Source organism: Oncorhynchus keta, chromosome 6 (genome assembly GCF_023373465.1).
Source record: "Oncorhynchus keta strain PuntledgeMale-10-30-2019 chromosome 6, Oket_V2, whole genome shotgun sequence".
Lineage (NCBI taxonomy): Eukaryota > Metazoa > Chordata > Actinopteri > Salmoniformes > Salmonidae > Oncorhynchus > Oncorhynchus keta.
Genome location: NC_068426.1, coordinates 34,783,871 through 34,800,230, shown reverse-complemented (window position 1 = coordinate 34,800,230; position 16,360 = coordinate 34,783,871). Strand labels below are relative to the sequence as shown.

Genomic DNA, 16,360 nt, shown 5'->3' with positions numbered 1-16,360 from the left:
GCACTCACCACACAAACACACACACACACTGACCTCCTGTCTCTGTCTCTCTCCAGGTGTGGTGTTCCACTACAGGTCTGCTTCTAGCCGCTATACCTTTTCCTTTCCCGGGGCCGTTGGCGCGTGCCGCGCGGCCGGGGCAACCATCGCTACGGCCAAACAGCTGACTGCCGCCTTCGAGGACGGACTGGACCAGTGTGACGCCGGCTGGGTGGCCGACCAGACAGTCAGGTGTGTTTTGCGTGTTACTTAATGAGCATCACAGCTCTCAACTGCTGTGGCTGGTGATGAAACCCAATATGTTTAGTACCCGTCTCGAGGATACCTCCGGCCCTGTCAGAGTATGTCTGGTAAACTACATTTCCCATGCTCCCGCCCTCTCTCTCTTCCCTGTAGATACCCAATCACGAAGCCCCGTCCTGGTTGCATGGGCGATATGATGCACAGGCCTGGGATCAGGACGTATGGGCTCAGAGACCCTAAAGAGACCTACGACGTCTACTGTTACGCAGACAAACTACACGGTGAGAAAGGGTGTGTGCATGAGTGAGTTTTAGTGTTTGGTGTTTCCTGATGGCGAGTTAAAGCGTGTGTCTCATTGGGTAAAGTGTGCACACTTCTCCCCCTGCAGGTGAGGTGTTCTATGCTCCTATCCGTTACAAGCTGACCCTTCGCCAGGCTAAGCGTGCGTGCGAGACCCAGGGGGCGGTGCTCGCCTCCCCTGGCAACCTGTTCGCCGCGTGGCGCGGAGGCCTGGATCGCTGTGACTACGGCTGGCTGTCAGACGGGAGCGCCCGCTACCCCATCTCGGTCCCCAGGCCCCAGTGTGGAGGAGGGCTGCTGGGGGTCCGGACTCTGTACCGATTCCCCAACCAGACTGGCTTCCCCAAACCTATTGACAGACATGGAGCGTTCTGCTTCAAGGGTAAGACTTGTGTGAAGCTACTACCACCATGGTTGCTAAAGCTACTGTCGCTGCTACTATGGCGGCGATGACAATGGTGATCACAATGATGATATTGAGGATGGGGAGGAAGAAGAGCGAGAGGAGGAGCCAGATATTGAGATATGGTAGAGAGAAGTAGTGAGAAGGGGGGAGAGAGTAGACATGTTCTTAAGGAGGGAGGGGGAGGGAGGGGGTCAGACTTGGCAGGCCGGAGTAGCATCAGGGATATTTATGTGGTTTCTCGCAGGCTCAATGAGTTATGGCCCGTCCTGTGTGAGGATGAACTCTCACCTTGTTTTCACTCCCTGCTGAGGGTTGTTTAAACAACCGAGCCTGCGGGGACAGAGCACATCTATGAGACAGAGAAAGGGTTGTGTGGGGGGGGAAGGGGGAGATGGAGAGAGGGAGAGGGGAGGGAGTTAGAGAGAGAGGATTAGAGATAGAGAGAAGAGGATGGAGAGGCTGGTTAAGGTGAAACTGTTAGTTTACAAGTAAAAGGCTGAATGCTTGCTTGAGCAACACACAAACTTTACATTTTATATGTTCATTTTCAGTTGACATGATTTGTATTGTGGTTCAAGTTACAGGCATTTGTTAGGATCTGGCCCACCAAGCGTTTAAAGCTTTTAAAAGGACATTTATTGCGATACCATGTTGGACACATCTGTTTGCACAGTAAGCATGTACTTTACATCTGGAAAGACCCACTCCCTTCCGCTCCTTGCTTTACTGTATCACCCCATACTCCCTGCCTTATTCTTAACTGCAATCTCTAACCCATACATCATCTTCCTCTCCCTGCATTACTGCATTCCCCTAACTCCTGCACCTCTCCTTTACTGCAGTCTATGAGTGTCCTACATCCCCAACCTCTACCTGCCTTATTGCAGTCTGCAAGTGTGCAACCTCCCATTCCTCTCTCTGCCTTACTGCAGTCTCCAACCTCCCATTCCTCTCTCTGCCTTACTGCAGTCTCCAACCTCCCATTCCTCTCTCTGCCTTACTGCAGTCTCCAACCTCCCATTCCTCTCTCTGCCTTACTGCAGTCTCCAACCTCCCATTCCCCTCTCTGCCTTACTGCAGTCTCCAACCTCCCATTCCTCTCTCTGCCTTACTGCAGTCTCCAACCTCCCATTCCCCTCTCTCTGCCTTACTGCAGTCTCCAACCTCTCATTCCCCTCTCTCTGCCTTACTGCAGTCTCCAACCTCCCATTCCCCTCTCTCTGCCTTACTGCAGTCTCCAACCTCCCATTCCTCTCTCTGCCTTACTGCAGTCTCCAACCTCCCATTCCCCTCTCTCTGCCTTACTGCAGTCTCCAACCTCTCATTCCCCTCTCTCTGCCTTACTGCAGTCTCCAACCTCCCATTCCCCTCTCTCTGCCTTACTGCAGTCTCCAACCTCCCATTCCTCTCTCTGCCTTACTGCAGTCTCCAACCTCCCATTCCCCTCTCTCTGCCTTACTGCAGTCTCCAACCTCTCATTCCCCTCTCTCTGCCTTACTGCAGTCTCCAACCTCCCATTCCCCTCTCTCTGCCTTACTGCAGTCTCCAACCTCCCATTCTCCTCTCTCTGCCTTACTGCAGTCTCCAACCTCCCATTCCCCTCTCTCTGCCTTACTGCAGTCTCCAACCTCCCATTCCTCTCTCTGCCTTACTGCAGTCTCCAACCTCCCATTCCCCTCTCTCTGCCTTACTGCAGTCTCCAACCTCCCATTCCCCTCTCTCTGCCTTACTGCAGTCTCCAACCTCCCATTCCCCTCTCTCTGCCTTACTGCAGTCTCCAACCTCCCATTCCCCTCTCTCTGCCTTACTGCAGTCTCCAACCTCCCATTCCCCTCTCTCTGCCTTACTGCAGTCTCCAACCTCCCATTCCCCTCTCTCTGCCTTACTGCAGTCTCCAACCTCCCATTCCCTAACTGCAGTCTGCAACCTCTCATTACTCTCTACTTTACTGCAGTCTGCAACCTCTCATTACTCTCTACTTTACTGCAGTCTGCAACCTCTCCTTCCTCCCTCCACCTTACTGCAGTTTGCAACCTCTCATTACTCTCTACTTTACTGCAGTCTGCAACCTCTCATTACTCTCCACCTTACTGCAGTCTGCAACCTCTCCTTCCTCCCTCCATCTTACTGCATTCTGCAACCTCTCATTACTCTCTACCTAACTGCAGTCTGCAACCTCTCATTACTCTCCACCTTACTGCAGTCTGCAACCTCTCATTACTCTCCACCTTACTGCAGTCTGCAACCTCTCATTACTCTCCACCTTACTGCAGTCTGCAACCTCTCCTTCCTCCCTCCATCTTACTGCATTCTGCAACCTCTCATTACTCTCCACCTTACTGCAGTTTGCAACCTCTCATTACTCTCTACTTTACTGCAGTCTGCAACCTCTCCTTCCTCCCTCCACCTTACTGCAGTCTGCAACCTCTCATTACTCTCCACCTTACTGCAGTCTGCAACCTCTCATTACTCTCCACCTTACTGCAGTTTGCAACCTCTCATTACTCTCTACTTTACTGCAGTCTGCAACCTCTCCTTCCTCCCTCCATCTTACTGCATTCTGCAACCTCTCCTTCCTCCCTCCACCTTACTGCATTCTGCAACCTCTCATTACTCTCTACCTTACTGCAGTCTGCAACCTCTCATTACTCTCTACCTTACTGCAGTCTGCAACCTCTCATTACTCTCTACCTTACTGCAGTCTGCAACCTCTCATTACTCTCTACCTTACTGCAGTCTGCAACCACTCCTTCCTCCTGCAACCTTACTGCAGTCTGCAACCTCTCATTACTCTCTACCTTACTGCAGTCTGCAACCTCTCCTTCCTCCCTCTACCTTACTGCAGTCTGCAACCTCTCCTTCCTCCCTCTACCTTACTGCAGTCTGCAACCTCTCCTTCCTCCCTCTACCTTACAGCAGTCTGCAACCTCTCCTTCCTCCCGCTACCTTACTGCAGTCTGCAACCTCTCATTACTCTCTACCTTACTGCAGTCTGCAACCACTCCTTCCTCCTGCAACCTTACTGCAGTCTGCAACCTCTCATTACTCTCTACCTTACTGCAGTCTGCAACCTCTCCTTCCTCCCTCTACCTTACTGCAGTCTGCAACCTCTCCTTCCTCCCTCTACCTTACTGCAGTCTGCAACCTCTCCTTCCTCCCTCTACCTTACAGCAGTCTGCAACCTCTCCTTCCTCCCGCTACCTTACTGCAGTCTGCAACCTCTCATTACTCTCTACCTTACTGCAGTCTGCAACCTCTCCTTCCTCCCTCTACCTTACTGCAGTCTGCAACCTCTCCTTCCTCCCTCTACCTTACTGCAGTCTGCAACCTCTCCTTCCTCCCTCTACCTTACTGCAGTCTGCAACCTCTCCTTCCTCCCTCTACCTTACTGCAGTCTGCAACCTCTCCTTCCTCCCTCTACCTTACTGCAGTCTGCAACCTCTCCTTCCTCCCTCTACCTTACTGCAGTCTGCAACCTCTCCTTCCTCCATCTACCTCACTGCAGTCTGCAACCTCTCCTTCCTCCCTCTACCTTACTGCAGTCTGCAACCTCTCCTTCCTCCCTCTACCTTACTGCAGTCTGCAACCTCTCCTTCCTCCCTCTACCTCACTGCAGTCTGCAACCTCTCCTTCCTCCCTCTACCTCACTGCAGTCTGCAACCTCTCCGTCCTCTTTATCCTCTCTCAACCTTCCGGTTTCCAACGTAACCCAATGTCTTCCACATGGTTGGCCCATTCTTTCAGGGTCAGGGCTTAGGACTGGATCCCGGCTCGAAACATGGCTCTGATTTGGTGGGTCATTAGACAACGATATCTCCAGGGGGGTCACAGCAGAGACCCAGTAACAGTTAGGAAACCAAAGCAGTTCATAGTGTGGGGTTGCAAGGGGAAGGAGAATGAGTTCTACAGAGAACCAGCGCCCTGTTTAACTCCACCGTGCTGAAGAATAGCCTCCCGCTCGCTCCTCTCTCTTCTGTTCCTCCCGTTTATGAGCCTGTGTGTGTGTGTGTGTTTTTTTTATTATTTTTTACTAGGGGAAAACCCAACTCATGCTATCTACACGGCGAGAAGCACAGAGAGAAACAGGACAGGTCCCTAATGCATTACAGCGGGCCCCTTCCCAGAGAGAGAGGGGAACATGAGAGAAAGAGGGAGGGCGAGTCTTACTTGCCGAAGAGTATCATTCTCATCATGATCATCATTATCAGATTATCAGTATCAATTTACACACTTGCAACCCTCTTTTTGCAGACACTAAATATTCTGTTGCAATCTAGTGGTTTCTAAAAGACCATTTGATGAAATCCATAACATAATGCACGTGAAACGATAACGTCTCCGACCGTGTGTGGCTGATTCATACAGCTCAGAAACTATGGCTGGGTCTTGCGTTTAGCCTATAGGGCATGCGGGCTAATGCATAGTGGGAGTGACATGGCTAACGGGACTCGGGACAGACTGCAGGCCAGCCAGATGGCCTGGCCCAGCCAAACACATGACATCAGACCAGGGCTGGAGATGGAGCTAGCTGGGCTGGGCTGGATGCTGGACTGTCCACGTCCCCTCATAGTTTGAGTGAGCGGGCGAACGAGTGTCTTTGCTCAGAGTCCTGCCAGCTATACACACCTCCAACAAACAGAGAGTGAGAGAGAGAGAGAGAGAGAGAGAGAGAGAGAGAGAGAGAGAGAGAGAGAGAGAGAGAGAGAGAGAGAGAGAGAGAGAGAGAGGGATGGAGTGAGAGGTGGAGAGTGGGGGTGAAAGAGAGAGCGAGAGAACGAGAAGCAGAGAGAGAGGGGGAAAGAGAAGTGGCCAAAGAAAAGGAGGAAAAGAGAGAGAGGGAGTGTGGGAGAGAGGAGGGGGTGGGGGGGGCATCCAACATTTTGAGAGGGTGGGCTAAAATGGAATATATACATTAAAACATCATTATGACATGACAGTATGTCGGTAAGGTTAACGTGCATGCGTCAGCTGTCCATGAGACAAGCAGCGAGCACGTTACACAGGTGCATTGTGGGCGACACAGAGAGTGATGTTAAGACTTTGCATGTATGTAGGCCTTCCCTTTTCCACTGATGGTAAAGAGTTACTAGAGGAAAAAAGAGACATGTTGCTATTTTCTACCGGAGGAAAAAAGAGACATGTTGCTATTTTCTACAGGAGGAAAAAGAGACATGTTGCTATTTTCTACAGGAGGAAAAAGAGACGTGTTGCTATTTTCTACCAGAGGAAAAAGAGACGTGTTGCTATTTTCTACCAGAGGAAAAAGAGACGTGTTGCTATTTTCTACCAGAGGAAAAAGAGACGTGTTGCTATTTTCTACCGGAAGAAAAAAGAGACATGTTGCTATTTTCTACAGGAGGAAAAAGAGACATGTTGCTATTTTCTACAGGAGGAAAAAGAGACATGTTGCTATTTTCTACCAGAGGAAAAAGTGACGTGTTGCTATTTTCTACAGGAGGAAAAAGAGACATGTTGCTATTTTCTACAGGAGGAAAAAGAGACATGTTGCTATTTTCTACCAGAGGAAAAAGAGACATGTTGCTATTTTCTACCGGAGGAAAAAGAGACGTGTTGCTATTTTCTACCGGAGGAAAAAGAGACGTGTTGCTATTTTCTACAGGAGGAAAAAGAGACATGTTGCTATTTTCTACCGGAGGAAAAAGAGACGTGTTGCTATTTTCTACCGGAGGAAAAAGAGACGTGTTGCTATTTTGTACTGGAGGAAAAAGAGACGTGTTGCTATTTTCTACAGGAGGAAAAAGAGACGTGTTGCTATTTTCTACCGGAGGAAAAAGAGACGTGTTGCTATTTTCTACCGGAGGAAAAAAGAGACGTGTTGCTATTTTCTACCGGAGGAAAAAGAGACGTGTTGCTATTTTCTACCGGAGGAAAAAGAGACGTGTTGCTATTTTCTACCAGAGGAAAAAAGAGACATGTTGCTATTTTGTACCAGAGGAAAAAAGAGACATGTTGCTATTTTCTACCAGAGGAAAAAAGAGACGTGTTGCTATTTTCTACCAGAGGAAAAAAGAGACGTGTTGCTATTTTCTACCAGAGGAAAAAAGAGACGTGTTGCTATTTTCTACCAGAGGAAAAAAGAGACATGTTGCCTAAAGATGTGCGCCAGTGTTGGAACATAGCAGGTTGTGCGTAGCCAAAAGAAACGTTTCAGCACATCTAGGTGTGTGTTTGCGGGTGTGTGTGTATTGCATACACGCTTATGCCAGGGGAAAAGGGAGGTCGGAGGTTTACAGTTGGCCTGAAACAACCATTTTTAACACAGTTCACACGCCATGCAGTCTAAAAATACAGACCTCCTGGCAGAGAGAGAAAGCGAGACATTCTGACAGACTGACCCCCGCTGGCACTGACACTTAATGATTCTTAACGCCTGACGTCGCTCTTTAAAAAATGTAACTCTCTGGGTTTGATGTCCTTTTACAGCCTGCTGTAATCCGAAGCCTGACGCCGTTCGGATTCTGACAACACCATGTTTAGTGTTTCCCCGATAGCATTCTGTTTCCCCCTTTGTCTTCGATTTACTATGGCACTGCATGTTCATTTGTCTTTCTATTTGCCTCGGAGTACACGCCTGTACCTCGACTGTGATCTCAGGTGATGTCATCTGAGAGACCCCCTCATAGGGGCAACGTGAAACGTGTCGTGCTTAAACCCCTCCTCTCTGTCTCTGCAGGTAAGGAACCAGAGATCCCCCCTCCTGGGCCTGTGACGACCACGGATGCTCGCAGGACAGACACGGCCACAGACGAACCTCGCACTACCTACCGCGCAGGCGGACCAAACCTTACAGGCTCAACTCCCGCAGACAGAGCTGACCGCACAGCTGCAGACAAACCACACCAAACAACTGGCCAAGACAGAAGTGAGCATACAGGTGGACCACACGAGACCGCTTATACAGGCACAGTCCGACATTACACTGCCACTGACGGAACACACACCGCCAAAGACGAGCATCGCACCACTGACCGCGAGACGACAGGCAAAGACAGAACTACCCAGGGAGGAGACAGAACGACAGACCAAAAGACAGACTTCTCTGTTGGTACCACTCAGTTCCCTGAGTACGATGGGGAGGACTTTGTCCCAGACCTAACCAAGGTAGAGTCATTGCCCCCCATGGGTGATCCCCTGTTCCCCCTGCAGCTGCCCCCTCTCCCCACCATCCGCTCCCAGCCCACCCGCCCCCAACTAGACATCAACCAGGGGGGAGACAAGGAAGAGGGGGACGTTCAGACAGGCTCAGGCAGGGGGGAGAGCAGTGGGAGTGGGGAGGGGAGCAGTAGTGATGGGGAGAGTGAGGGGGATGACCGGGGAGTGATGACTCCCACACAGGGCTTCACGGCAGACACAGGACTGGGGTCGGACCCCTCACGCCCAGGACAACCAGGGTACCCAGGACATCCAAAGGGGTATCCAGGGTTGGTCACCCCAGAGCACGGCCCCTCAGGTGGGGACAGAGTGACAGGACAGCAGCCTGCTGTGGTCTACAAGGAGGAGGAGGGCAAGAGCTCTAGAACAACAACCCACAGCCAACCAGGAGCCACGGAATCATACGGCATGGACAAATCGGTGGCTATCCATGAGGAGGCCTCGCCCACCAAACCACCAATCCACCTCATCATCGTCGACGTGCACGACCGGAACCAATCAGGTGAGAGTTTACAGTCGACTCCGATGACACGGTAATGTTCCATTTAAAAATACACAAACAAACAAACAAACTCTTATCCCAACACTGCTAACTCTGTGTATGTGGACATAACACCTCTGTTTCCAGGTATGTTCTCATGATTGTATCGCCAAACTATGAGCGGTCTCAGCCACCTTGTGAAGTGACTGTAATAAGTCCTGTTTTATAAACTGGGTGGTTTGAGCCCTGAATGCTGATTGGCTGACAGCCATGGTATATCAGACCATATACCATGGGAATGACAAAACACTTATTTTTACTGCTCTAATTACGTTGGTAACCAGTTTATAATAGCAATAAGGTACCTCGGGTGTTTGGGATATATGGCCAATATACCACGGCTAAGGGCTGTATCCAGGCACTCCGCATTGCGCCGTGGATAAAAACAGCCCTTAGTCGTGGTACATTAGCCATATACCACACCTCCTCTGGCCTTATTGCTTATGTATACTCTAGCATTATGAGTCTCTGTGGGCGACTGCGTGTGCTGAAGGACTCTGTACTCTCTGGGCTTCAGAGTGAGCTGCTTGTAGTGACGCTCTGTCGGATCTCGACAGATGTCCAGTGTAGGCAGACAGAATGGTCAGTCAAAGATAGTAGCATGGAAAGAGAGTATACAGTACACATGGCTAAAGAGCATGGACAGGAAGGAGACAGTGACCACCTTTTAACCAGGCTACTGCTGGACAACTGTGTCCTAAAAACTGACCTGATGCATCTCCATAACATATTCATATCTCCGTTATTAAAAGAGATTTCCAGCCTTGGCTGCTGTAGGAGTTCAGTATCTGTGGGAACATTTTTAGATTTAGGGATGACCTAACTTAGCTGTGTTTCTCTCTGTGTGCGTGCATGCGTGGGTGGGTGGGTGGGCGTTATGGCGGGCCTTAGGGGGCCGACCATACCTCCTTGCCCATCCAAATAAAATATTGATATATTTATAACTTATTTGACCAACACAAAGATGCATCAATCTCATTAAAGCATTGGAGCGAGCGAGTGAAACGGTGCCCCTCTGTCCCAGCATGTGTAGACCATATATCTGATCATGTCTGTACCAAAAGAGTACTATCATACTATTTCTGGCCAGACAGCATCAGACACATGGGCCACATATAGAAGGGCGCTGTTTCGCTTGCTTGGATGGCTTTCTCCAGTGCTATGCTTAGTTTCAACAGAGAGGAAGAGGTGAAGCAAGAGGGCTCACTTTCACCAAATTCCGTCCAGTAAAAGCCCAATGCGTTTCTATGGGAATAACATGCTTGTCGCCTGCCTTCCCGCCTTCGGGACCAAAGACTCCCATTGTTTAGGGCGGAGACATGAGCATCTCGTCATTATATACAGGATCTCTGGTTTCAGCCAAAGGAAATTGGTGGGTGCAGTGCACTGTTAGGATGTTGGATATCCCTAAAGTAAATGTATGTTTCGCCAAAATGTTATCATTTCTCCTGTGTAAATAAACCCATTCAAAATACTTTACCAAATTTTTTTTTTTTTAAGATAGAAAGGAATGCAGACAGGCGCAGTAGATAGATTGTGATTTAAAGAACCAGAATTTTCAGCAGGATATTTTCTACTGCTTTTATTTTCCCCCGGCTTTAGGCTGGGTATGTATGTGTGTGTGTGTGTGTGTGTGTGTGTGTGTGTGTGTGTGTGTGTGTGTGTGTGTGTGTGTGTGTGTGTGTGTGTGTGTGTGTGTGTGTGTGTGTGTGTGTGTGTGTGTATTTGACTTAATTGACGATGGAAGTTATACGCCTACTGCTGCATCTCTTGAGTTCTGCTCTCATTTCCTTCGCCGCCAATGGATCCCAGTGTGTCAATGGTCCATGTGATAGAGGCTAGTGGCTCTGGGCAAAGTCCAATTTTTACTTTAGATTTTTAGGATTTAACCAGGTGACAATGATTTTTGAGAAACGAAAACGTTATTATTGAAATTCAACCGTTCCAATAAAAAGCACATGTCGAAATAATCAGAACTGGCACGCAGATGGGTAGAAATGGTAGGATAAATTGTGAGCTTCCCCAAACTTGAATCCCACGAGCTGCCTGTGGTCTTTACTACGACAGCCATTTAAAAAAAAAAAGCATATGAGGTCCCGTGGGAAAGAAACGTGGAAATCAAAGGCCCGTCCAACTGATTATTTCTGCCTCCGGGTCTGCTGTGTGTGCCTGCTTTGCGTGCTTCCAGTGATGTCTTAAGGAAATCTCTGTCCTGACTGAGGATCACCTCTGGGTCCTTTCCAGCTGTTTGTTGTCTTGGTTTTAACGGAGAAGTTGTGTCGTTATCGTCTCTGTCCATTTGCAACCCGGTTACATGTAAGCACACCCGCAGGTTCTGCACAACCAGATGTGGAAATACGTTTCGTCTTGTAGCTTGGCAGTTACTTTTCTCGCGAGGGCGGGAGAGAGAAAGAGGGGCACACGTGACCCTGAGGTCAAATGGTAGAGCCTCTCTCAGATCAGTCAGCGTTGTAATCACTCTCAACTAATTGCTCCCTCGGTCTGCTCCCTTCATCGACCCTCTAACATTCCCATCTCTCCCTTCATTCCTTCCCAACGTACACCGCACCCCATGCCTCTCCCCCTTTTCTCTTTTAATGTGTGTGAGTCTACCGGCTGCGCTACCCGATCCAAGCCGTAACGTTTATGAATGGCTATTGTTTATTATTAAAGGGACATATTGTATATTGGATCCTGTATTGGGTCATATTTCAACCAGTAACTCAATAAGAGTTGAGTTCCTCAGTGGGTTATACTTCCACAATTTCTACACAAGTAAAGGGAATTGAGACATTGAAATATGGAGTATTACAGATGGATCTTAATTTCATCACCCTTTTGTTGCTAAGAATTGGCCTGCACAGCAGGGAATGCAAACTTGTAGTGTATTTGAGTTTTAAAAGGTTCTGAAGTTTGTAATTTTGACATTTCAGACTTGATTTGCCCGAACGAAAAATGTATCAACCCCTACTAAAATGCCCATTAATTATAAGTCACATAATAATTCACATTTCCTGTTGCAGCAGGATTATTCTCCTGTTGTAGCAAACTAGCTCAAATTAAGATCCTACATCTGTGTAGTTAAATCTTCCTGTTTCGCATATAGTAGATAGTATCTGATCAGTATCTGATTCAGGGTCACGGAGGGACGGACACCTCTTTAGGTTGGGTTTGAGTTTTATTAACATGGTTAAGTATGACGAATACACACGCACACGCACGCACACACACACACGCGCACACACACGCACGCACACACACACACACACACACACACACACACACACACACACACACACACACACACACACACACACACACACACACACACACACACACACACACACACACACACACACACACACACACACACACACTCTCATTCAACGGCAGATTAAAAGTCTAGCATCTCACATGGTTTTATTTGTCCCCAGAGACATAACTAACCTCAGGTTTAGTGCTACCCTGTATGTGCTTCCCCTTGCACCCGTTCCCGCGATATAGGTTCCATGTGTACCATAAAGACCTAATGAAGACACAAACCTGCATTGTTCAAATAATGCTTCTGGCTCTCATTGAACCAGTCATAAGCCAACACACAGCTTACACTATTAAGTCTTTGTGGATAGTATAACACAGCATATTGGCATATTGCAATGCTGAAATAATGATCATTTATCAACCATGTGCATTAGGGTTTTACTGTGGTGTGTTTCTGGTAGACCTGAATCTGTAGGATTTGCAGGTCGTTGTGTTCACACACACACACAGCCTTGTACAGCTAACCTTGTGGGGACACACAATTCAGTCCCGTTCAAAATCCCTAACCTTAAACCTAACCTTAACTCTAACCCTAAACTGAACCCTAGCTCCTAACCCTAAAACTAACCCTAACTCCTAACCTTAAACGTAATTCTAACCCTAATACAAATTCTAATCTCAACCACAAACACCCTAGAAATAATGTCCCCAGTGTTTTTCTTCCGTTTACTGACTTCTGGTCCCCGCAAGAATAGTTAAACACGTCCACACACACACAGACACACAGACAGACAGACACACACCCTCACTCTTTATCTCACCTCCCTACTCTCCCTGGGTTGTTCCTGTGTTTCCAGTGGACCACATCCTGCAGGTCCTGGGACACCCTTTAGGGGGTAATGGAGATTTCCAGTCCCCTCTCATCCCAGCCTTCCCAGTTACCCAGAGTGAGGCCATTCGCGGCAGTGAGGACTCTGACGGCATGCCTCCCATCCCTTTTCCCCCAATGCTCAGCTTCATCAACGGGAAACACCAGGTCAGATGTACTGTCTGGATGTGTGAGAGGTGTTTAGCCTCTCTTTCATGGACAATGGAAGTAGAAAAAGCATAATTGAGATGGGTTGCATGAAGTGATATGGCAATAACAGCAATACATATTCACTCATTCATTCATTTACTCATTCATCCATTCATCCATTCATTCATTCATTTACTCATTCATCCATTCATCCATTCATTCAGCAGGAGGCTAGAGGAGACCAGTTTGAGATGGCCACACCAGTCTATGGTGAACTGGGAGGAGAGATGGAGCAAGGAGAGGAGAAAAGTCCCACTCCCTTTGACTATGACTCCATCCATACCGGAGAGACCAGCGAGTCCACTGCTACAGACACAGACGGAGATACAAACAGACACACAGCGAAAGACACGGACAGAGGCACAGGCAGAGACAGGACAGGAAAGACGGAGAGCTCCAATGGAACAACCCCTGATTCCCAACACACATCCCCAGTCTCTTCCCCAGTCTCAGCCTCATCCACTGGTTACCCCCATACTTCCCCAGATGGCGTCTCGCCTGACGAGGACATGGAAGGGTCAGGCGGCCGTACCCAGGAGGGCTCAGCAGAAGACCCCCGACCGACCCCCGCCTCAGACAGCCAATCAGGCGTGGTCACAGACGAGACGGAGATTGGAGGGGCGGAGAGTATCACACACGCCCCGTCTCATACACACTCTGCTCACACTAAGGACTCAAACACTATTGATACTTACACCAAGGACACACACACTCCATCACACGCACACTCTACTCGCACTAAGGACACAAACACTATTGATACTGACACCAAGGACACACACACTCCATCACACGCACACTCTACTCGCACTAAGGACACAAACACTATTGATACTTACACCAAGGACACACACACTACATCACAGACAGAGGCAGGAGACTTCGAGGGGTCTTCATCGGCAGAAGAGGAAGGCTCGGCACAGGAGGTGTACCCACCTGAAGACACCAGATACACTAGCCCCGGCGGTCCTGGAGCCATCGAAGCTCCCCCGGTGGGGCCTGGGGTGGAGGGACAGGTGACTGTTACACCCAAACCAGAAGTCAGACCAGGAACCATGCCAACCCAGGCAGGAGAGACTGTAGGAGTCCACCCTGGACATCACACAGACTCTTCTACACAGCACAGAGACCACTCCCGCCAACCTGCCACACAGGAGAAAGATCTCTCCACTCATACTAAAGCTCAGACCAGACACCCCTCTACAGATGGGAAGGACCAAACCAATCAGCATATCACACACGATAGCAATCACTCCACAGACACTCAGGATCGATCCATGTACCCCCCTACACACTCCACCCAGCGTCCATCACACGTTAGGGATCCCACCAAGAACCAGACCACATACCATAAAGATCACTCCACCCACACTAAGGACCAAACCAAACAGCCCTCTCACCCTAGATTCCCCCCCACCCACCATAAGAACCAAACCAGTCACTCTACCACAGATCAGAAGACCCCACAGCACCTGAACCAAACACACACACCCCCTGCACACCCCTCCACTCCACCTCCCTCCCGCCCCATCGCCGACTGGGCCCTGACCCCCCAGACCCCCCGGCCTGAGGGGGAGGAGTTTGTGGATTATGACCGGGTGATTGGTCCTCCTCTGCTGGAGGCCGGCCCCCATGCTCCTAAAGAACCTCAGTCCACATACCAACCTGAAACAGGATCTGACTACTACATCGTGGACCAGACTGTGGATGTCAGAGGTAGGTGTAAATCTCAGATCTATTCAGTGGTTTAACAATGGGTTGGTGACGTCATCATGGCCGCTGTCATCTCTGCTCTCATGGTTGTTGTTGAATGTTGATGATGATAATGATGTTGTTGATGACGACGATGAGGATGATATATATGCGTGTGTCTCAGGACTGCAGCAGTGCACAGTGAATGTGTGTTTGAACCAAGCGTCCTGCTACCAGAGAGGCAGAGCCAGCATCTGTGTGTGTCCAACTGGATACACTGGACAGCGCTGCGAGACAGGTACACACACACACACACACACACACACACACACACACACATACACACATACACACACACACACACACACGCACGCACATGCACACACACACACACACACACACACACACACACACACACACACACACACACACACACACACACACACACACACACACACACACACACACACACACACACAAGCAGACATCATATTGTCTCTGTTATTTGTGTAGATGTTGATGAATGCCAGTCCAACCCATGTCGTAATGGAGCCACCTGTATGGACGGAGTCAACTCCTTCACCTGTTTGTGTCTACCCAGCTACACAGGAGGGCTCTGTGAACAAGGTAACACACACACACACACACACACACACCCTGTGCAGCTGCTTTAAAACCCTAATCAAGACTTTTACAAAAAATAGACAGCCTTTCAAGCCTGACTGTTTCACCCAAACCAGGAACAAGACCAGGACCCAGACCTGGAACAAGCCCAGGAACCAGACCAGGAACCATGCCAACCCAGGCAGGAGAGACTGTAGGAGACCACCCTGGACATCACACAGACTCTTCTACACAGCACAGAGACCACTCCCGCCAACCTGCCACACAGGAGAAAGATCTCTCCACTCATACTAAAGCTCAGACCAGACACCCCTCTACAGATGGGAAGGACCAAACCAATCAGCATAACACACACGATAGCAATCACTCCACAGACACTCAGGATCGATCCATGTACCCCCCTACACACTCCACCCAGCGTCCAACACACGTTAGGGATCCCACCAAGAACCAGACCACATACCATAAAGATCACTCCACCCACACTAAGGACCAAACCAAACAGCCCTCTCACCCTAGATTCCCCCCCACCCACCATAAGAACCAAACCAGTCACTCTACCACAGATCAGAAGACCCCACAGCACCTGAACCAAACACACACACCCCTGCACACCCCTCCACTCCACCTCCCTCCCGCCCCATCCCCGACTGGGCCCTGACCCCCAAACCCCCGGCCTGAGGGGGAGGAGTTTGTGGATTATGACCGGGTGATTGGTCCTCCTCTGCTGGAGGAAGGCCCCCATGCTCCTAAAGAACCTCAGTCCACATACCAACCTGAAACAGGATCTGACTACTACATCGTGGACCAGACTGTGGATGTCAGAGGTAGGTGTAAATCTCAGATCTATTCAGTGGTTTAACAATGGGTTGGTGACATCATCATGGCCGCTGTCATCTCTGCTCTCATGGTTGTTGTTGAATGTTGATGATGATAATGATGTTGTTGATGACGACGATGAGGATGATATATATGTATATATGTGTGTGTCTCAGGACTGCAGCAGTGCACAGTGAATGTGTGTTTGAACCAAGCGTCCTGC

General features: G+C 49.4%; 1 protein-coding gene across 39 annotated transcripts in view; it reads left to right on the top strand.

Annotated features, from left to right (window-relative positions):
• The window catches only part of vcanb (versican b), a 41,385-nt gene that overhangs the window by 7,563 nt on the left and 17,462 nt on the right, over nt 1-16,360 (top strand). For 20 of the 39 annotated variants that reach the window (XM_052521392.1, XM_052521402.1, XM_052521401.1 and 17 more), the window contains exons 4-11: nt 57-231; nt 397-524; nt 632-925; nt 7,644-8,624; nt 12,782-12,960; nt 13,167-14,718; nt 14,879-14,992; nt 15,208-15,321. In XM_052521392.1, coding sequence (XP_052377352.1) covers nt 57-231; nt 397-524; nt 632-925; nt 7,644-8,624; nt 12,782-12,960; nt 13,167-14,718; nt 14,879-14,992; nt 15,208-15,321 — 3,537 coding nt within the window. Of the gene's footprint in view, nt 1-56; nt 232-396; nt 525-631; nt 926-7,643; nt 8,625-12,781; nt 12,961-13,166; nt 14,719-14,878; nt 14,993-15,207; nt 15,322-16,313 lie in introns of all 39 variants that reach the window. The other 19 variants (XM_052521391.1, XM_052521397.1, XM_052521398.1 and 16 more) reach the window with 4 other exon arrangements.